The following is a 22,468-nucleotide window of genomic DNA, read 5'->3' on the forward strand; positions in this document are numbered from 1 at the left end:
TTCCAAATATTTAGAAGTCTTTTTATTGGGGCATTTATTATTTAAAGAAAGAAACAATACAAATTGCAAAAATTGAGGATTACCGATCGCAGATCACCCAAGGAAACACACAAACGGTGCGCGGCATAAGCCCAGAAGTAAAATAAAACTAATCGTTGCTCATTTACAAAAATGATGTACCCGGTAAATGTGCTATTTTATCAACCCGACAATACAAACCCGCCTATACACTGTCTCCAGAATTGATTGAACGCCAGCATTGGATGCTTTGCCACGGAATACCTGTCTTCGATGCAACAAATTGATATCCTACTCCGGTGTTGGGGCATCGGGCGAGTAGGGAACGAGGAGGTTTCGGGAAAACTTTTTCACCTTCTCCACCCCGCGCACTTCCTCGTCCAGCAGCGGTAACCGAACGACGTGGAAATCTTCGTATAGGTCGGCAATTTGATCGAGATACTTTTCCTGCACCTTGCACCGAGCCGAGCACATGCTGCACGGCTGTTGGCCTTTCTTCTGGAACAGCAACTGGTTGACGATGATGTTGTGCGTATCGATACCGCACTTGGTCAGCTCCTGGACGAGCCGTTCGGTTTCGTAAAGCGATAGGAACTCGGCTATGCAGACGCACACGAACGTGGTTTGTTGCTGCAAACGAAGAAAGTAACCATTGGAAGGAACTGTGCTGAATTGGAGGGATAAGATAGGTGTACTTACAGGATTATGGAACTGCTCGTTCACTTGCTGTATGATACTGAGCATCTCTTCCAGCTTGTTTGCAATGGTATCACCGTTGAAGTCCTGCAGTCCGAACAGGGCTCCCATTTGCGAAATGATTGGGGCCAGCTTCATCTTCAAACGCAAAAGCTTGCCCAAACCCTTCTCGACGACCTGTGGAAAGGAAAGCAGACGGAGTGTGTGTCCCGTTGGGGCCGTGTCAAAGACAACCACCGAGAAGTTCATCGCTTTCACAAGTCTGGAAAGAGAACGGGACGCGATTAATAACTTATTCCCAAGGATAACTTTCCCATTTACTCACTTCATGACTTCCGCATAGCTCATGGCCTCGTCGATACCGGGCAATGTGCCGATCACCTCCTGTAGCACCCCTTTGCCGACGTTCAGCGCGGACCCTTCTCCGTCGAAGTACTCATCTGGCAGCTCGCTCAAACCGACGTTTGGGTCGATTTCCATCGCAAACAAATTCTCGAACCCGTTCACTTTCGTCGGGACCTTTGTGAATTTCTGATCGAACGCATCGGATATGTTGTGGGCCGGATCGGTCGAGATAATTAGCACCGATTCGCGCTTTTGTGCCAGCTGTATCGCCAGACTACAGCTGCAGGTCGTCTTGCCCACACCACCTTTGCCACCGACAAATACCCACTTCAGCGAGGTCTGATCGATTACATTTTGCAGCGTCGGCTCGCACGGTTCAAAATCTTCCTCCATCTTTGGACGAGTTAGGTGTGTGAGGTTTGCAAAAATTTGCACAAATTTAGCCGATTTTGGACGTCCTGCGGAAAAATATCACAAATATCGGAATCTGCTGGTTCTGTCAACGTCAAATGTCAACAAACGAACACTCACCATTGTGGCAGTGTTGCCATCGTACAATGTTTTGATTTTGACTAAATCCGAATGATCCGAATCCGACTCACCGAGTTCGAATCTTGCAAAAAATCCAATCTTTCGATTCAAATCCGTTTATAGTTCCGGGATCGTTGAATCCGAAGTTCAAAATTCCGTTACCAGTTTTGACGTTTGAATTCTTCGAATCTTCATCATTCGGTTCCGAGCTGTTGACGAGGAAACACGTATCGGACGATCGTTTGAAGTTAGTGAAAAAACGCGCGCGCTTCAGTTTTGTACCAAATTCTTGATTTGACGATGTTCCGGCACATTATGCATTAGTGGTCAAACCCATGCTGGTACCGTTTTATCAACGACCCAAAGAATAACATTGTGAAGGATTTAATTCCCGTCGTATCATTCACCAGCGCAACAAGTGGTTGAAACAAAGGACGACCCGAGTCGTTGGTTCCCATTCGCAAGGCAGTTTGTTTAAATGCCCGACCTGTAGTGAACTGTGCGGCGATTTAACAATTGGTTTCTATTTGGAAGGGGTCAAGCGGCTCCGTGGATTGCATCGCACGCTTTCTCAATCGTTGTTCAATGGTGTCCTTCGTTCGTAGATAGGCTGTTCTTGTCCTGTTGTTGTGGTTGTTTGGTTTTTCTGTCCGTGCCGGAATTTAGCGTCCCCCGGTGTCTGGCAAGACTTGCTCGGTTGTTCGGTGGTGGTGGAGGTAGTTTGTTTCTTTCATTCGTCGTTTGTTTGCCTCCACACATCTTCGACTGCTTCCTTCAAGGACTTCTCAACGATTCATGGCGACATACCTCCGGCAAGGAGTGAAAGAATCCGTAAGTGTCTAGCGTTTACGCTCAGCGGGAAAAGGACCTCCAGTGGAGGGAATGGTAATAAAAGGATGGTCGTTTCTGTTCGAATGGAAAAATAAGGCCTAGAAAATGCAAGCACTAGTCCGGTTTAAGATCAAAGCAACCTAGGGCCGTTTTGAGGTTATGATCGTATTTTTACAACCCGGATCATAGTAGACCTGCAGAGAAATTTTGGTCATTACCTCACCAAAGTGTTGTCCTTAAGCAAAGTGTGTGCATTACTTTTTAGAAATTGTGCAACGCCAAACAATGGTAAACTTTCATTTAAACAACCAAAAATATTGTGTATTCCATGCTATTCGCGAATGGTAAGAAGGAAGTAAAATCTCGCAAAGCTCGCGATTGCCCAGAATCCGGTTTTTATTCCCGTTCCCTCCTTTCGCGCACGTTCGATCAATATGACCTCTTAGCCGGCAAGTAATATTTTATTTACTTTACTTCTCCTTCTTTTCACGCTACTCCAACAATCACCCACTACGACGTTACGCCTTCCCCCGGGATTTCGAACCCGGCAGAAAAGGAAACGCGCCGACAAACTGCACGTCGCAGAAAACAACAAGCCATACGGAACTGGAGAACTTGCGCTAACGGGAGGCAAAGATCACATTGCGGTACGAACGCGTTTGCTAACGAATCCTTCCGTTCTCGATACGCTCGATTCCGTTCATCGGTCGCTGCTGTTGAACAATCTCCAGTTTGAGCCCGGTAAGTAGCCTCATCCCGGGTCCATCGCACCGGAATCCTTATCAGTCAGCACGCATGTCTCGCTTAAAAACCGAACAGTGGAAGGCGTAACATCAGCGAAACATATGAAAACCATAGCGGCCATTCGCCTACAAAGGCTCTTACGTCGTAGAATGTTTTGCGCATTTTACCTAAAAAAGGAAAAATCGACTTTTATGTCAAGGTTGATAGCCCACGGTCGGCGAGCAGCGATGAAACTTTGCATGATTTTTGTCACATCAGCAATTTGTTGTTGTTTGGACTCACTTTGTGTTTCATATCAAATGAAATTGTTGTTTTGTTAACATTGCACATTTGCACTCATCGTAGAGCTATTTTGTTGCTATTGAAACGCATCGCGTTTACTATTAACCAGTAACAGCAACAATTCAACAAGATTGATGACGTTCAGCTTAAGAAAAAACGTGTTCGTAAATAAACCCTTTTATGGCACCTACAATAGATGCACAAACCAAACAAACCGCAAAACTTGACACCTCGTAAGATGAAGTCAAGAGAAAACTGGTCGAAAGGAGGGGGTAAGCTACTCTGATAGTTTTTAGTTTAACCGAATGGACACGTTTTCGCATAAAAAACCGCAAATACCCCACTACTGCGTATGCAGCAACAAAGTGGCCCCTCTTCATCCATCGCGTCATCGCGTCACACTCGTCCATGGCACGTGTTTACTTTTGTAGCTTGGCCAGACACGGTTCGAGCATAAATCTGTAGAGAGTAACATTTTCGTGGTTAACTTGTATCTTTTCTTCCTCGACCCGTTTTGCACGGTGGTTCGCTCACGTTGCTTGGTCCATAACGTCCTCTTCGCCAACCACGGTTCGCACACGAACCGGCATGCATATGTAATCGCGCACATAATTTCGAGAAAGCGGGCCCCCGGAACCTCAAGGTTGGCTCGACACTTTAAAGCCCGACACGGACCCGGCGGTGGCGAATGAGGACAACCCAGCCACTTCTCTCCGTCTGGTATGCATATACCGATACGCGCGACACGTTGACGGGCCAATTCAGGCTCTGTAAAGCCAAGCAAAGTAACGCAAGAGGTAGTTGTCAAGATGAAGAACCTTGCTTGGCCATTAAAAATTATCCACCGCCAGGCTTCATCTCTACCCCTACGATGGCAACTGGTCTCCCCCCGTTGATCCATCATTATAATGACACATAAGTAAGGCGGAGTAACCATTAACCGGTAATGGTATGGAGGGGGTTTCATCGCCGTTGTACTCAACTGGTCAGCATTTTGTCTCGACGCGAACAGCTTCCGTGTAAATGGATCGAAAAACGTGTTTCTATAATGCACGTAGATACAGGTGACTCCAAACAGAAGCTTTTCTAGCATTATCAAACCAAAAACCAATAACTCTTTTTGTCTAAAAGTCTAACTAAAATGTATGATTATTATTTTTCTTAAAACATGACACAAACCTGAATTTTACGACCCTTTTTATTGATATTGTATACTAAGTAAGTTGTATACTATCAGTTGTTTATTATTCTATCGCAAAACATGTTACATGTTTATTTTCTCTTAAGAACCTGAAACTAATCATTTGTTTGTTTGCTGGTAACACCCATGAATGTTTGCTGTTTTTGTAGACGTTACTGTTGAAAAGCACATGCGCCTGAGGCCCCCATTTGCTTGCTGAAGTATGCCGGTAGCACACGTCTAACCGGTCAAAAGTCGGGTCCCATCGGGTGTAATGATCGAACCAAAGGGCAAGCCGTTTCTTTTCCACCTCGTGCGGTTCGTTGCACAGCAGTACGGGTTGAAATTGTGGCCGTACAGCATCAGCCGAGTGTTTGGCTTTCGTGTCCTGTTGCTGATAACAAGTGCATACGGTTCGGAAAAGGTCGGCGCCATCGAAGTACGTTGCTCACCTCGCACGGCCCCACGGTCGGTGGTCATGTGTTGATTTAGTTTCACCGCCGAATCGCAACGTCATTAGGCCCGAAAACGCAATGATTTGCCTCGACGCTTCTGTATGCCTAATCAATTTTAACGGCCCCGTTTTTCCCTTCCTTGATCTTTCATGACCTGGCGGGAGAGGGTTTCTTGTCTGAAGAAGTACGTAAGATTGGTCTTGCGTTTAGAATCGATGGATTAGGAGTTAACTTTTTGTGAAGATTATCGTACACAGTCTGGTGTTCATTTGGACAGTGCTGTAGTTTGGCCCTGTTTTCTTTATCGTTTTATTACCAGTCACTCGCGATCGTATCGGAGCTAGACGGATCAATGACAGACCTCCGTCGGGTGCTTGCCTCACTTCACTCGCTTTCGGTTTTTTTGGGTCCCTTTTGCGGCCGCGTTTGTTTGCGTAGATTATTAGTAACGGTTCAGCCGAACCGGACCACACCGTACAAAATAGATGGAAGCACAAGGGGAACGGTATGTGGATGGTAGACCGAGCTGGTGGCGGCCTGTTTACTCGCGAGATAATGCCGCGTGGAGCAGCGATCATGTTTCGGCATGATGTTTCCATTATTTACAGCTTTCGTGCTTCCTTTTTTTTACCATTCCGGTTACAACCTGCTCCACATTTGAGGCAGGGAAGCCTGTGTCGGAATTAGTTATATTTGCTCAGAGATTCGTTTAACTCTACTTAGGGCCTCACTGTGAAAGCCTTGGAGTTGAGGCAGTGGGAAGGAACCGCCTGCCTGGGTGCTTTATTTACCACAAAATAATAAATATCCCTTGAAAATGTCCCCACCGATGCTTAGAAGGAGTTGTTTCAATTAAATGATTTATTTTCACAAAATCTTTTTTTTTAATTTGTGAAACCAAAGGAAACTATTTTCAATACTTGTTCATGTTTCAGGTTTTTTTGGGAGTATTTTAAATGAGTTCATCGAATTTTGTACAAACCATGAAAACCAGTTGCCCTTTGATGTCACACACGCTCCAAAGGAAGCACATGGTGATCTCTAACCGGACCGTGACATGCCTGACCTATCCCAAACATGGCCTGAGGCGAACAAACAAACGGTGAAAAACGGTTGATTTTAAAAATATGCAGACACCTTTCCTTCCATTCCACTGCCACAAACACTCTTCGAAACGCACACGTTCTTCCGTTTACGCTTATATAAACGCACCCGGGGAGATAACGTACTGCCGTCGTCGTCATCGTCGTCGTCGACTTCTCCGGTGGTAAATATTAACTCGTGATGACGGCGATAGAAGCAAAAAATAACTATAAATATACCCATCGAGCGTCGGACTGTCTCGTGCGCGTGAACTTGAGATAGAGATTGAAACGGAACTACCGGCATCCCCGGTCGCCTTGAGCCATCGACAGCGTGGGATTCGTGCTATTATTTCCTGCACGACCCAGGGGAAAAGTGGCCCGGTACGTGGTGGAATGGGTGGTCTCGTTTGCACACCGGTCCACCAACCTAAGACGAGCCCCCTTCTCCGAACGGTTAAGGCAGACTTGGGCGATTACTGATCATCGTGACCGCGTGCTGAGATCTGGTGCTTTAGTAAAGTCTTCCCACGCATCGCCGTCAGCTCACGGCTGAGCCCGATCGTCTTAAGACCGATGAAGGCCGAATATGGTGGAATTGCTGTTAAAACCATCGTGTCGCACAAATGGATGGCAAAAATGGTAGTTCTTTAGCAAACAGGATCGATTCGAACGGTAGACTTTTGGTCTGGTGCCGAGTGTTTAATTATTTTCCTTTTAGTTTGCGGGTTCAGCGAACGAATCCGATGCGATCGGAACGTGAGTTTATGGTTCTTCGACGGACTGGCAAAGGAATCCACAACATCCCCGACATGGAGGAATCCATAAACGGCATTGAAGGAACGTTTCCGTATTTGGCCCGAAGTCTGTATCGGGAAGGAACCAGGCAGGGAACGACCTGTTTGGATGGATCGTAAATGCTGCAATGGAATCGCATCAAAACGTTTTACGTTCCAAGGGATTGTTTTTTTCTCTCATACTTGTTTTCTTCTCCTCCTGTCATTTCACCAGATCTCCATGAACCCTTATGCGTTTTTTTTTGCCTGTCAGTTTTTCATTCGACCTCAAAGATGTCCGCCGACATATCCTGGGTTCCACCCAACGAAGGACACACTTAAAGGAGAATATCGTCTTTTGTTTTGCGGTTCTCTCTTGCATCTCCTCGAACTCTCAGGAACGGGTGGAAAATTGATTTCGCTACACTCGGTGACCGGTCAGTTTCGGAAGATAAAAAGTTGTCCGCAAGCGTGAAGAAAGGAATGGTCTCTAATTAATCGAATGTCACCGGTCGATTGTAAAGAGACAATGTTGGTAAACGTGTTCCCTGCACGGTCCTTTTCGTCCCTTCTTCTCTTACGTGAGCAAATAGATTTTTAAATATCTTCAAATTTGTGCAAGATTTCACGCAGAAAAAGGTTATCTTTTGAATGAAACGCTCTGGTTCTGTCATTTATCAATCATTTTTGTTCTTTATTAAACCTTTTTTACCACATGAGTGCTATTTATTTTAGGCATTCTTTTTTGTTGAAGATTTGTTAAAAGTGGTTTTGTTCCCTTTTCTCCTTTCGCTTTTTCTAATACTCTTCAGAAAAAAGATTAATATACTTATGCTTCTGTGGGAATAAAATTCATAAGTTCCAACTTGCTTCCAATAACATTCAAAATCTACCTGCCGCAATGACTCTTCATAACACAATTAGAAAAAACATTCCCCAACGAAGAAGCGTCAGCTTGTGAAGCGCAGAGAACCAGAATTAGAAAAACACTTTTCATTTCCAATATTCAAACCACGTGGCTTCTTCTTCGGGGTGCTGCGGTTTCACAAAGCGCGCCGTTGTTAACGCCCTTCCAGACGCCACAACCTGCGCCGAAACCTTATCTTCTCGTCCCGCCTCGTCTGCCCCGTTACTTCACCCACTTCGTTTGCCCCGTCGATTGCCCTTTACTTCCGGCTTTCGGAGTTTCTTCGTGTTTCTTTTGCTGTGGTGCTCTTATGATCCGTCCGTGTATGTTTTCTCTCGATGCCCACTTGAGCGCGTAATTTCCTCACTTCCTTCCGCCTTTCCGCGCGGCTTGGGTACGGTAGTTTTATTTTTACGGGCTTGCGTGTTTTGATCGACGAAAACCAGACGTGCTTCGTCTTGAGATCCTCCAGCGATCGCGGCTCGGGTGGTTCCAAAATCGGATCGAATCCATCGGGCGGGCCAGAGGAAGGTATCATTGTATTTAATGGGCATTTGTAGAATTCATACCCCTTACGCATACCCCGTCGTCGTTGGCCCAAGCCTTTCCTACTTGTCGGTGGTGTGGTTTATGTATGTTCTGATGCCCATCTCATGTCGGCACTGGTTTGTGGTGCTCTTCACCCGCACACCAACCGAAGGGCCGGACTAAATATTATTATTTTTTCCAACACGAAAACAAACGGGAAAACAGAAAACAGAAGCCCTTAATGCGTTGGGAGAGCGAAATCCTTCCGCGTTCTTCTAAGTGACCCTTGGCCGGCGGGGTCGGCAGGTCGTGCTTCAATGTGGATAAGGCGATGAAGGAAGGTGGCATAAAGATAGGATCGGCGGGTCACATCCGGGGTGCACGGCTGTCGGAAGGATGCTCACTTACGACCTGCTTTTAATTATGCTTCATTCAGCCGATTTTTATGCCCCGCTTTCGCTCCGGCCTCTGTTCCATTGCGCTACCGTTCGAACGGAAATTACCTCCCATTTTCATTTGAAAATCATGTAATGGAAGCATAATAGAAGGCGACCGTACGCGGATCGCATACGGAATGGAAGATTGTGTGAAAATTGTTTGCCAAATTTCCGCTCCACTTGCTCAGTTTCTGCTCAAAAAAGAGGTTACCGAATTGTTCCAACGTGGTTCTCACCGAAAAACTGGTTTTGATGGGGTTGGTTTTTAAAGATGATGTTTGTCCAAGTCGTTTGTTTTGCATAAGAGAATAGCGCGGTCTGAAAGCTTTGATCTTCTATGCTTTTTATGTTAAAACCCGGTTTTGAAAAGACGATCAAGTGTTTCATTGGTTCAAGTCTAAATCCAAACATGTGGAATGATTTGGACAAATCGTTGTATGTATTAAAGTATTTTATTTTGCTATTTGTAGGCATCCCTTGTGACCTCTACTGTATATAATCGATGTATCGTCGCGGTTGGCAATAATCCCCTTGGCCAATTATCTGATAATCTTCGGAGCACGGATCAGTTCATCCCGAGCAGCCTTCTCGCTTTTGGTCGGTCCGATTTGTCGATTCCATTCGCTGCTCAGCAACGCTGCCCAACAACTTACAAATGACCTGTGAGGAAAATACGGAAGCAGGCGCCCGTATAACATGCTGGTGCTAATTTGATAATAATAGCAACAATCTCTTGGCCCCCACATGGCAGACGCCATTACGGCATTGGCTTCGCTCTCCCGTGTTGCCTAAGGGGGCGAAGAGGAAGGCAGCACAAAAACGTGGAAGGAGGGCAATGAAACATTTCATGCTCCCCCCCCCCACCGGGGAGGAGGAGGAGGTGGTTGAGATAATACTCAAATCATGGATCTTCATTGCAGGTCGAGGTTTTCTGCTTTTGTTCCGCGTAAACTCTCCACACAATGGCAGCATTCAATCAAACGCCTTAGGATGTTTGAAGAAAAACCACGTCAGGTGCTGAAGGGAAAGATGTCTGGGGCTGTCTGGCCTTATGCTCTCTCGCTGCCCCAGATTGAGAGTTCAGTGATTGAGTACAATGGAGCGGGGATGTAGACAAATGGATGGCTAAATTGATTTATCGATTGGAGGGGCGCGATATTTTCACCACTTTCGAAGAACCAAAACGCGCGAGGAGTAGGTCGATTAAAGATGTGCCCGCGAGCCGTTTCTTTTAATCGACGTAAGATATCATCAAGGCTGCGGTTGCCTTCAGCTACTGGCGTTGAAGTCGCGGCCGGTGAATCGGTACTGCGCTCCTAATTAGTGCCGAGAAACGAGAATCTCTTTTTACTAATTGCCATTACTTGCAGTCGCTGAGATGATGTACGGTTTTTTTTTATTTACTGCCAAGCGAAATGTTCACCTTTTGCCTGCGTAAAATGGTTACCGGTTTTCGTTATCGGCATTTGTGCGCAATACAGCAATTTTTATCTTACGAAAAATGGCACAACCAATCGGAGTAAGAAAACACGAGAACCATCGAGATTAACAGAGAATTTCGTTTCTGCGCGTATAAGAGAACGCGTCTGAACACTTCTTCAACGTTACTTGCCTGGTGTCTTTGTACCCGAGGTGTCACGTTGTGTTCGCTCTGGCAAGAGCCGGTTTATTAATCTGCCTTTCTAGCCTTCCCCCGATCCTCCTCCTCCTCCCAAGAGAACAACGATCTCGGGAAACATAATTTCTCTTCCAGCACATTATTTATCTTTGCCAACTTTCATTGTTTAGTCTTTGCATTTCGCGTGCTTGCGACTCGCAAAAGAAACTCATTTCTGGTTTGTCCGGTTTATGGCCATGGGGGGACCCGTCGCATAAAAAAGGACGACACAAAAGAAAAACAAGGAGAAGGAGTAATAAAAGCATCCACTCCTGGGCTGGTTGATCGGTCCGAGGCGATCCTTCGTCTTCTTATCTTCCCCACTACCACCGTTCAGGTTGGTCCGGTTTTTGTGATAATGGCACCATCGGGAGTTGCCACCGGAGATAGCGTGCATCGTGGCAGGAAAATGTTGTTGTTGATTTAAATTCGTATTCGACGCGGACGCGATATTTAAATTTAACGGACTTTCCAACGTTTCGATTTTATTTTAATTTGAAAGTGTGAATAGCATGTAAAGGAAAACGTAAAGTGTTGAAGAGCGTTCAACGAATGCGTTGATTACCTTCAATTATTTGGTTGTCGACTGCTGCAAGAAGGACGCCATGCATCTTCCTCAGTCCGGGCACATTCCTTCTGTTCTGACCTTAAAAATCACGCTTGCATCGGGTTTTGATTTTCGCAATTCTCTTCCTCGTTGGGCCAAGAATTGCGCTGTATCGAAAGGAAGGCACTGTGCAACGCGAGGACACCACCGGAGTTGTTCCTCGTGGCGAAGGCACATTCACCTGTTCGGTGAGTTCAATGCTGGAACAGGATTTGTCCGGTTGAACGGTTCAAAACGAAACCTGTTTCCTCTGAGGCCGGCGGAACGATGGCAAACGTTTTTGTGCGTGTGAATGTTTGATTGGGGGAAAAATCTCGTTAGATTTAAAGAACTGTTGAGAAAAATCTTGCGTTCAAATGAAAGTTCCACAAAGAATTCGTGTTGTTCATTTTGCGATTGGAAAGTGATGATGTTTTTGAGTTGGAGTTGTTTTCGATTCCAAATCGATCATTATTGTCACGTACTGAAATAGATTTTAATTTGAAAAACAATGCTGAAACCACCGGTAGCTCTGAGAAATACCTCATCGGAGGCGATCTTATTCGCGCCTCGAATACTTAATGCCACGACTTTAAACCAGTAAAATCCGTCGAAAAGGAGGCGTGGAAGGAAGGATTTGCATATGTTATTCAAACTGCCAGCGTAACGTCAACGGAGCCATCAAAGTGGTGCGCTTTCAGCGGTCATTGCCATTTCCAATCCGAAGTTACTCGCGATCATCCTCCTCCCTGCAAAAGGAAGGACCATGATTCGCTGCACGGACCAGCAATAATCGGCGCAGAACTTCGTCGTAAATCAGAGCCAAGCGCATGCCAACCGGGTTTTCTTCTGGTGGAGGGAAGAAAACCGGGCTCGTTCCAAAAAGCTAGAGAGCGAGGCACTGCCAAACTGCCGAAGACGCTATATACTCCATCGGCTCTGCCGGCGGGGGAAAGGAATTAAAGAATGCGAACGTGTTTGCGAAATGGGTTTCGCAAAGAGATAGCGGCGTCTCGTCCAAGTTGATTGGGGCTTTTCGTCCACGAAAGTCCACGAATGGCAGGGAAGAAAGCCGACATGGATTGGCGGAGACGAGCGGCTCGAAAGGTAAAGATTGTTTGCCATTGCGCGGACGTTGACGACACCGTTTCGTGAGTGGTAATAAAGATGGTAATAAGTCAAACCAGGGAGGAGCGAGGTGGAGGACCGGTTCGGCCAAGCGATCGCGAGGCGCAAAAACTGGTTGTGAGAAGAGAGTGTCTTGATAAAAAGCGCATCCCTCCATGCCAGAACGACGCTGTACACGATAATGGGCGAGATGTTTGCGTTCCATGGTTTGTATATTAAGCCGAGATGGAGGGAATGTAATTATTTACGAGTTTTATGCAGGCAACAGCATAAGGTTGTGCAAATGAATAGAATTTACTCGAATACAAGAAAATCAATTATTGCAACTTCAAGAACCGTAAAAATTTATATTGATGATTTACATCATCGCGCTTTGAAATCAATCTAAAAACCAATATTTTCTCCTACCAACCATAGCCAGAATTGAGTCAAAAACGTTCCAGATGGCCGTTTTTTTTACTTTCCACTTAGTTGCAAGGGCGTTCGACCCGAAACGTGGCTGTGTTGCTTATTCCAGAAAACCAGTTCCGCCCTCCAGATAACATCCTACTCACTTTATCATTGCAACGCCATACGGTGAACGTTGGTGGCCGTTGGGTTGCAAAAACGCACAGTTTGAATCGGTTCGAATCTGTTCCGTTGCAGTTGAGTTGCATCCTACAGCCGTCGTCCGTAGGTGCATTTTGGTCCGATGCGATCGCAATGCATCCTACACTTGCCCATGCCCCGTTCCTAGGGCTTCCATTCCAAGGAACGAAACGTGGTTGACTTATTTGTACAAATGGTGTAGGCATACATACACACGCACGCACACCCGTATGGTGCCCGCAGACGATCGTCACCGTTTTCTTAAGTGCGTCGTTGTGTCGCTACTTGCAAGGGCGCACTTGCTTCTACCGTCTTGCCTGAGGGATTGATTCTTCTTCTAACCTCACGACCGCCCGCCGGCAGCTTCGACCCTCGGCATCGGTTGGAACCCCTTCACCACCCGTACCAGCATCGTTCAGGCCAGTTGAAAGATTTCTTCCACAAATGCACAGTGGTTTGTTACTGAACTTGGACAACTTGTGCAATGATATGCCCAAATTGAATGGGTTTCAATTAAGGCAATCCGACTCGGGTCGACCCTTGTCATAGTCGAGAGTGATGGCGTTCGCTAGCTGCTGGCACCCTTCCCTACCGTTCGGCTAATAGGGCAAAACAGATCGGTTCCGGTGGGCACTTTGTTCAACACTTGATTTTTATTATCCACATTTCGGGCTGTAATGATGCCGTTTAGCTCGGTGTTCTATTCCATGTGGAATACACTTGAGGAAACATGATAAAATCAAACATTTGATAAAGTAACATCACTACTCATGCTTTGTGTTCAGAACGGAACGGCTGGTTTGAATTGTGTAAATTTGTAACAAGTAGATTCGAGTAGGCGTCTTTTTTTGACTGCGTTTCCACGGTGCAATTTTTGACCAACGCAGCAGACTAGGTTTAGTTTTTCCGGTATCGTAGCACTCTCTTGCGGTTGAATAATGGCACGACAAGCGCGCATTTACCATTTTTTGAGATAAAACACAATGTAGGAATTAGAGGAAACAAGGAGCGATAGTTTCAAGAGGCAGTTTCGAACAAAACACTCTGAATAGATGCCCATGTGTTCAAAAGATTGTGAAGAAATAAACAGTTGCTTGGTTTTCCTATTTTGCATTCTCTGCTAAAGTGTATACAGCCTTGAAAGTGGAGAAAATGATTGCTATCAGTTGGTTAAACGTGTCAGTGGCAACGTAGTTTCATCGAAATTGTGAGGACAAACTTATTTAATGTTGGTATAAAGCAGGTCTATTTCGTCCCTGTTAAGTGAACGCATGCTTGTTTTCTCATTTTGTAAACTACCCTGGATGAATGGAAATCATTCATTAGCACGAAACAATCAACTTCTTTACACATTTTCAACCGATCATGTCGTGACTGTTATTCGTTAAACCGTGCGTGCCTGTGTGACACGTGTTCTCCAGCAGTGTTGAAACCTTCTTTTCATTGCACATTCGCTGTGGCTCTTGACTTATTTGTTTCGTTTTTCCTTCTCTTTTATTTCTTCTCCAGATGAACGACACGCTCTAATTGAACGAAGTTCTTCCAACACCAGCCACGGGTCAACCACAACCGATGAGCTATTGAGCAACGCGGAAGAACCACTCGAGTCTCGAGCGGCCACTAGACAACATCTGACACTGGACCAGAACGACCAACGACGCCACGGGAAGGTAAATATTGCAACAGCTTCGGCCTGGCCGACGAGCGATCGTGGCTCGTGTGGCGTTCGTGTCGGAAGCCCAGCGGTAGTACGAAACCATGACGCCACAGTGACCGAGGAGCCGTCCGATGAGGACTGGAACAACAATCTCAGCGGTAGCAGTCGGGTGAAGATGATGGTTCAACAGTTCGAGAAGGCGAAGGGAGCTGCTGGCAACGTCGAACCACCTCCTAGGACGCTGGAGTCGACGGTCGGGAGTCGGCTCTTTGCCGCCGGAAACGACCCGTGTGATGTGGAAACGAGCGACTTTGAAAGTGCGAGTGTGACCAGCAGTGGGAGTAGCGCAGGAGGAGATGGTGGGTGTCGAAGTGTGCGCACCAGCTCGGCGTTCAGCGAAGGCAGCCGTGATGTGGCCAGTATCGAGCGGTTCGACTTGGTGGCGGCGGAAACGCAAACGACTAACGACATCAGCCAGCAGCAGCAGGAGGAATTGGGTGGCCACAGCACGATGATTACCATTAATATTAACTACCGATGTGATACTAATCCTCTAAGGACGAGCAAAGGGGCTTCGGAAGCGGAAGCGGAGGAAAAGGCTGTTGATATCGTAGTGTCGGCGCCGGCCGAAGCGGTTGATTTTAAACCGGTTTCCGGCGGGGATCGGAGATTTGCATCCAAGGCAGCTCATGCAGCAAAGACTGAAGCGGGTGAATTGATGGACATGGAGGAGGCGGAACAAGGAATCCTTTTTGGTGGCGGGTACGGGGGTGACGGCCACAAAGTAGAACAGTTGGAAAAAAGGAGTAGTAACTGTGGCCTGCACCATAAGACTGATCATCATGCCAAGCATCGCCGCAGTTCGTTGGCAACTAATCGTTCTTGTCAAACGCCGGAAAACGAAGAATACCACGACTGTGATGAGCTTCATGATTCGACGCTTTCCTTCTATGAGCAAGCAACCTCGCAGCCTGTCACGCCTCAGGATTCCGAGAAGAAGCGTAGATCCGCCGACCGCAACTCTCCCAGCACATCGTCTGATGGCGAAAACGGCGATGTTCTTGATGGCGCTACCGAAGAGCCGATGATCAGAATAGTCCAGGAGCTGTCGGAGGATCACCAGGAGGTCTCATCGTCGATAACGTTGAACAAGGCACAAATTAAGGAGATGCAAAAGGCGAACGGCGGAGGTGTTGAGATGCAAGACATCGACGACGAAAAGCCCGAAAAGAGACGGAAGTCAAGAACGAGCGGTGGGAGCATCGGCAGCAGCAAGAAACGCCACGAGAAGTCCAACTACCGGCAGCAGCGTATCATGGATGACAATTTTTGTAACGAAATACTGGACTCCACGATACACTTTGATCGGCTGTACGGCATTAATCGGAGGAAGGGTGCTGAGGACGGTAAGGCCGCATCAAAATCACCGTCCCCACCGCTACGATCCCGTCCGGAGGAGTGCTTCAGCGATTTCATAGTGTGCGACATCGTCTCGCCCGGTGATGAGTCCTTCGATTCGGTCATGTCCGTCGGCAAGTTGGAGGGAAAACCACGCTTTTCCGGCAAAACAATGGGCCGGTTGATGATGAAGCGGTTGAAAAAGCTGCAGCACGCGACATCGAAGGGGGGAAGTGGGCAAAGTGCGTCATCCGATGCATCAACAACTAGTTCCTCGCTACAAACGAGCGGACCGAAGAAACCTCCCCGTACCTTTGCCAACTCGCCGAAGCGACCGTTACAGGTTGCGCCATCCTGTCCTGCGCGCAGGGAATTGGAAGACAGTGATCCATCGGTGCACGCAATCGGTTGGAAGTTGGATGGCAAACCAAAATCCCATCAGGTCGGGTGGACCGTCCCGACGGCCGAGGTGGTTGGTATTGGGAAGAACCTTTCGATTCCAGCGCAGGTTTACAGCATGCTGCACTACTCGGAGGATGAAAGTAGAAAGAGGTTGATAAAGACGGGAAATTCCAGGCCAGCGCCACAACAGTCTTCTGCGGGGAAGAGTGTACTGGCTTCAAAGCATACGGTTAAAAGTGATCCACTCGGTCCAAAGCTCGACATTGACACGGTCGATGGAGCAATGACACCACCACCTCGCCGTCACTCGTCGTCGACGGATTTCGATCGGTTTGTGCGCGAATCGAACGTGAAAAGTACCCCCAACCGTAGAGGCGAACTGCAGCGGCCCGGTGGAGGCGGTACGGGAAGTGTCGCAACTCGTCGTCTGATCGAACAGTTCCTCAACGAGGAGCGTCAAAGTAATGCGGCCCACCGGAAACTGCCCGCGGAACGTAGACGTCGCACGACGGGTGGAATATTCGAACGTCGCCGTCAACAGCAGGAGAATTTTTTAGACGATGCCAGGCGCTCGAACCATGAGCCACGGAGAAGAAAGGTGAAACGGGAAGCGGTCACGCAGCAAACACAACAGCTGCTCGTCGCCGAGAGTGAATGTTGTCCTATGGCGGCACGCCGAGCTGAATCGCTGGCTCGCAACAACAGCAACAGCCACAGCGGTGCCAGTGTCGGTGGCAAAGTAGCGAAACGGCGCACCTTTCGCAAGGCGACCATCCTGAAACGAACGCGCACACTGTTCGAGGCGTCGAAGAAGAAGATATGGTCGATAAAAAAGTTTGAAACTCCGAAAAAGATGAACACCGTAAGTAGCACCAACACGACCACTCCGTCCCAATCGTATGCCGGCCGCGATCCGAACATTAATCGCAATAGCTCGGTGAAGAAAAAGCAAAATCTTCACCACAAACATCTGGGCTTCACGCCGGATCACTTGCGTTGCAAATCGTGCTCGAACCCGAGGCCACAGCATCCGGCGCTGGAGGAAGATCGTTCAGCGTCGGACGAAGAGGAGGATTTAGAGGAAGCGATCGTTCCGCTTGCTCATCGTGCGACGCAGCACGCCGTACCGCAGAGGGAATCTGTTCCTACGGAGTCAAATAAAGAAAACGATTTCGGTCGGGACAGACGAACGAAGGTGGAAACGAACCGCAAGTCGGCACGTAGTCTAAACTTTGCCGGCGCCCGCCCGACGCAATCTTCACCGGGGCGGAGAAAGGAGGAGGACGACAAAATGTCCCCACGCAAGAGTGGCATACAGTTGTTGAATGAAAAACTGAAAACGTTGCGTAAACTCTCACCTAAAAAGATGTTCCGTTTTGCTTCACAGTCTTCTACGGCCAGCTCACGGGAGCATGGTCCGGTTGCGGATCAAGAAAACCACAGCCATGGAGATTTCCACTCGTTTGACGATTTAAACGTGAGCAACGTGGCGCATATGGGCGATTTTCTGAGCAATATTCGACACATGGTGGATGGTGGTGACAGTGGCACGCAGGAAAGTTACGGCCGGCGGACGATCCATGGGAGGCAAGTGGACGTGCACGCTCCCGAAGAGGACGATGAACCGATCTATCAGGAGATTTCCCCGAAGGGAGTCAAAACGGTCCTGAACGAGTTCATCAGCGCCGAAACGAACAAACGGTACTTGATGGTGAACAACAATCCGAACATACTTTACGCGACGGTAAGCAAGACGAAGGGCACCCGGGAGCGTCCGGGGCTCGCGGTGATGAGGGCACGATCACTGACAAACGTCGCTTCGGTGGGCGTTGCGGCGGATCCAATCGTAACGTCCACACCGGTAAGCAAGCAGCAAAACAATACCAGCAAAAGTCAGATGAAACCTTCTAACCGGCGGGGTGCAATCCTTTTCTCCGATGATTATGATGATGATGATCATGATAACCATAATCATCGTTGTGCTCGTGAAGGTAGTAGTGATCAGCGTATGGCTACGGGAGACACCGAGCCGGATAGCTACCTCTACAAAACGGCCGTGGCCGAAAGTAGCTGTCACTGTCCAGGTCGACACTATCCCGAGCGAACGGCAAGACAAACCGTCACCGCTGTAACCGCCGCCAGTTCATCCACCCGGCGATCACTGTTTAGCCAGGGTTCATCGCTGCGATCGACGAGGGAGCAGACGGATCAATCACGCCTGTCAACTGATGATAGTGATATTTCGGTTTTGCAGGACGAAGAGCAGGGGTACAGCGACGTAACGGGTTCGGAAGTGGGGCCGGCAGTCGTAGCGGAGCCACCAATCGTGCGGGAACGGGTCGAAGATCGCTTGATGGAGGGTTTTACCGTGCGCAGAATTGAACACGAACGTTTCCAACAGAAAGCAGCACCAACTGCCAGGGAGGACGGGTACGGGCGGGGACAGAACAGTGAGGATAATTATTCGTTTGAAAAGGATATCATAGTTGAAGAACGTAAAGACCAGGGACCATCGGGGAGCTCGGAAAGTAAAGCACGTCCCATTCCGCCGCTTCGGAATAAGAAGAATAACAACTTTGGAGCTGCACCACTCGGATGCTTCGATACGGACAGTGAGGTAAGAGATGATCATTTCTGATGCTGAAAGTTGTTTGATCGCAATTATTACCGTTTGTCGCAACCTTTTCCCTTTCCACAGATCGAATCACTTCGACGGTACGACGATAGGGAAATAGAGGAGTTGGTCGTTTCATTGCACAACAACGTGACGCTCTCGGATATGGGATCGCTCGAAACGGGTACGACGGCGTCATCGGCAGCCAACGATATCGACAGGATCGGCGGATACGATACGGTCGATCTAGCGCCACCCGTGTCCCGCGTGTTTCGTTGCCCTCCGGAGAAGTTCGACCATCGTCGCAATCTAACCGTCGATACCGTGGACGTGTCCGAGTTGATCAGCCACCGCGGGGAGGGCGACACCTTCGCCACGTCGAACGTTTCTCCGATCGGCGGTTCACCGTCCGGTAAGAATTCTTCATCCTCAACTGTGATGCGAAACCTGAAGGACAAATTGCGATCCTCGTTTCGTAAGAGCAAAAGTTTCATCAAAAGTGAACGCCAGCGTTTCGCCAACTACCTGCTAGAGGATCGTTCGAGCAGCAAAGGATCCGGTTCCTCTTCATGTTCTTCGTCGTCTACATCCAGCTCGCCCGGGAAGGGCGAGGGAAAGGTCAGACAGCCTGCTCAGCGTACTTCGGTGGCTGGAAGCGATCCGGATTCGGATGGAATGTATCGTTCGGTAGCCGATGGAAGCAGCAGTGCCATCGTTTCAACCAACGGTGGTTCGATGACGGAACTGAGCAACCAGTACATGTCGGAGCTGATCTTGCAGATCAAACGGCAGGCGGATGCCCGCAAGCAGCTGAAGCAAGCGGTAGCCATTTGTCGAGGAACGCGCGAGTTTGAGTGCTCGCAGGAGTTGATCGAGGCCGAACGGCTGCTACTGTTGGCCACTCTGAAGGAGACGGCGGCTCGCAATGAGTTGAGCCGTATCGATTACGCGGCCAACGGGATGACGCTGGCCAAGCGCAAACGTGTCGGTGTGGTGGCGCTTAATCACTTTGAGTTCCCGCTAAAGGAAACGGCCATCAGCGATGCACTGTTCAACTACTTCTATGTCGTCGTCTGTACGTACAAGGACCAGGTCAAAGGAACGGTGGCAATGGAGCGACGCAGCGACGGGCGGGTGTACTTCCGCGATTGCGAAATTCGATTCCACGACCTCGACGCGGACTACGAGATTCGCGTGGAGGTATTCGTTTTGCGGCTTCGGAAAAACATGAAAAACTATAGCTTCGAGAGCCGATACCATCTGGACAAGGTAAATTATATGGTGGATACTTTCGCTTGCAAAGTGCCGGCTAACTTTTTCACTATTTCACCCAGGATTCGCAGAAACGCCCGCTCGGATGTCCGTCACCATCGAAGAAACTGCGCGAAGCTGGAAGGATGCTCTCGTTCCGCTCTAGTTCTCCCAAATCATTCGATTTCGACAATGAGTTTTCCCGCTTTAAATCGCAGGGTTTTCTCACGCTCACCTCTTTCACGCTGCTCACCAGCTCCTCGAGTGGCGGAGAACCGGCAGAACTAGGCGGAACGTTCGATGCCACCTACGCCACGGCTCGTACCGCCGAAGTCCGGAGCGAGCAACCGACGGCAACGTTCCTGAGCGTGCCCGATGATGTGGCCGAACAGTCGTCGGTTCACGGCGCATACTATTCGGTATCGAGTAACTTCCAGCAGCTGGTTCGGCGGCAGGGCAACGACAATGTTTTCCTGGTGGAGGATTTCAAGTACCTGACGCTCGACTCGATGGCGTACACCTCGAACATGGCCGGCACGATCGGCATGAGCGTCAACAGTGAGGTACGGTTCGAGAGTTCCGACGTTTGCGGGTTTTTGGACGTGGGCGCGAAGAGCGACGGCAGTGAGGTGATCAGCTGGAACCGGCGCTGGTGCAAGGTGAATGGATTTGCGCTGGAATTCTGGAACTATCCACAAGAGTGCCAAGAAAAGGTGAGATCAACTTTGGCGTCCCGATTTCGACGGCGCGTAACAGAATACCAAATTCTTCCGTGTCCTTTCAGCAACCGATACAGAGCATCGATCTGGTCCGGTGTGTCAACGAACGGATCGAGCTGGCCGAACGTTCCATCTGCTCGCGTCCCCGCACGCTCAAGGTGGACATCTTCGCCTCTCAGGTTGCCGCTCAGGCCAGCTGTAACAGCAGTGGGATAGGAAGCTACAAGAGCACCGGCGCGCCAACGAGCCCCAACTCGCTCGGGGAGGCTCAAAGTACGGTTTCGGGCAGTGAGCGTATTCGCGCCATGTCTCCCACCGGGGGACGCATCCGAAGCAATATCGTGTGCTTCCTGCTTGCCGCTGATACCCAAGCCGACTTAAAACGCTGGCTAAGCGAGTTGAACCGAGTTGTGAAGTTTTTAAAAGAGTGGAAAATCTAAAACTCCCTCAGTCGTACTGAACTTATAGGACAAATGGAGAATTCTCGCATAACATACATGATTGTTTTCATTTAGCTATGAAACACATTTTATAATACTTGTTCTATTTTCAACTAGTTGTATTTAACGAGTCACGAACTGAGCGGATGAGTATTCGGTATTTGATAGGTAGACAAATGTAAAGAAGTGCCTTTAACGACAGCCTAAGAAAGATTTCAATCCAAGCTAGGGAACACAACACTACAAGTTTCTGATCAGCTTCTGATGGAGAATAGCAGAAAACAAAAAAACGAGGTAAGACTCGCAGGTTGTACGCTGTTTCTATTTTGTTTTTAAGTTTGACTTAGGTACACATTCCGGGCAGCAAATTGTTATGTTTTCGAAATGTAAATTTTAGTGACAAATATGAATTAAAAATCTCTTTGTAATCTGGCTACGAACGACGGCTAGAGCATTGATTTTCCTTTGGCAGCAAAACGGTACGATTCACAGATTTCTTCATTAGGATCTCACGAAGGTAAAATGTGATCGTAAACACGCTTAGAATCTATGATGGACTTGGTTGCAAAACAGGATTAAAATGCGTCCATTCGTGGCAGCTAATTTTCTAAGTTTGTTATTTAATGTTTGTAGGTAGAATGAAGACAAGTACGCAGGCTAGCGAAAACAATGGGCTTATGTGGGCTGTAGTTGTTTCGGGTGGATTGGTCCGTAAAATAAAACAAACACCACAGTGAAGAAAACAATACAACTATTCCGGGAAATTTAAAATGGTGTAAAATTTGAGAAATCCTATTCAATGTCTCTTTAAGCATTCGCTTCAGCAAACGTGTAGTACGTTGAATAAATTATAAAACCATGGCATACTTAATAAGAAAAAGGAAACAGATGACTGTAAAGATTATGTTTCGTTCAATATGAAAGAGAAGGCACAATGGTTTTTTATTTATCCTCCTTAACCATCATATGGATTTTACGTCGAGTTGCTACTGATCCATTTCGATGGAACGCCATTAGCGAGTGTACTAATAAAGAGGTTTTCTCAACCATGGTAGCATGGTAGCAGCAAGCCATACAAATTGTGCGCCGAATCGAATGTAGTACCGTAGTACCGTATTTTATCGAGTATAGTGCGCACCTAAACCAAAACAAAAGTATTGGAGTTCATGTTGGTTACATGCTGCTTGGGTAACTACCGAATATAGTGCGCAGATAG

The 22,468-nt window shown here is 47.9% G+C and overlaps 2 protein-coding genes across 2 annotated transcripts; one reads left to right on the top strand and one right to left on the bottom strand.

Annotated features, from left to right (window-relative positions):
* Positions 1-10: 10 nt before the first annotated feature.
* Positions 11-1,564, bottom strand: LOC131292621 (ATPase ASNA1 homolog). The gene is made up of 3 exons (XM_058320842.1): positions 1,040-1,564; positions 718-976; positions 11-648 (listed from the first exon to the last, which is right to left on the bottom strand). The coding sequence occupies exons 1-3, from the start codon at positions 1,450-1,452 to the stop codon at positions 310-312; spliced, it is 1,011 nt and encodes a 336-aa protein (XP_058176825.1). The 5' UTR covers positions 1,453-1,564; the 3' UTR covers positions 11-309.
* An 821-nt stretch (positions 1,565-2,385) lies between these two features.
* Positions 2,386-21,252, top strand: LOC131294664 (uncharacterized). The gene is made up of 6 exons (XM_058322707.1): positions 2,386-2,421; positions 2,973-3,162; positions 14,281-18,845; positions 18,927-20,111; positions 20,177-20,806; positions 20,878-21,252. Exons 1-6 carry the CDS (start codon positions 2,386-2,388, stop codon positions 21,250-21,252), a joined length of 6,981 nt encoding a protein of 2,326 aa, XP_058178690.1.
* Positions 21,253-22,468: the final 1,216 nt, after the last annotated feature.

Source organism: Anopheles ziemanni, chromosome 2, assembly GCF_943734765.1.
Source record: "Anopheles ziemanni chromosome 2, idAnoZiCoDA_A2_x.2, whole genome shotgun sequence".
Classification (NCBI taxonomy): domain Eukaryota; kingdom Metazoa; phylum Arthropoda; class Insecta; order Diptera; family Culicidae; genus Anopheles; species Anopheles ziemanni.

Coding starts and splice junctions, on each gene's coding strand:
- LOC131294664 (XM_058322707.1), top strand. CDS start 2,386: ATGGCGACATACCTCCGGCAAGGAGTGAAAGAATCC. Junction 2,422..2,972: donor GGCAAGGAGTGAAAGAATCC/GTAAGTGTCTAG, acceptor CGAACCCGGCAG/AAAAGGAAACGCGCCGACAA. Junction 20,807..20,877: donor CACAAGAGTGCCAAGAAAAG/GTGAGATCAACT, acceptor GTGTCCTTTCAG/CAACCGATACAGAGCATCGA.
- LOC131292621 (XM_058320842.1), bottom strand. CDS start 1,452: ATGGAGGAAGATTTTGAACCGTGCGAGCCGACGCTGCAAAATGTAATC. Junction 977..1,039: donor AGCTATGCGGAAGTCATGAA/GTGAGTAAATGG, acceptor TTCTCTTTCCAG/ACTTGTGAAAGCGATGAACT. Junction 649..717: donor ACGAGCAGTTCCATAATCCT/GTAAGTACACCT, acceptor CTTCGTTTGCAG/CAACAAACCACGTTCGTGTG.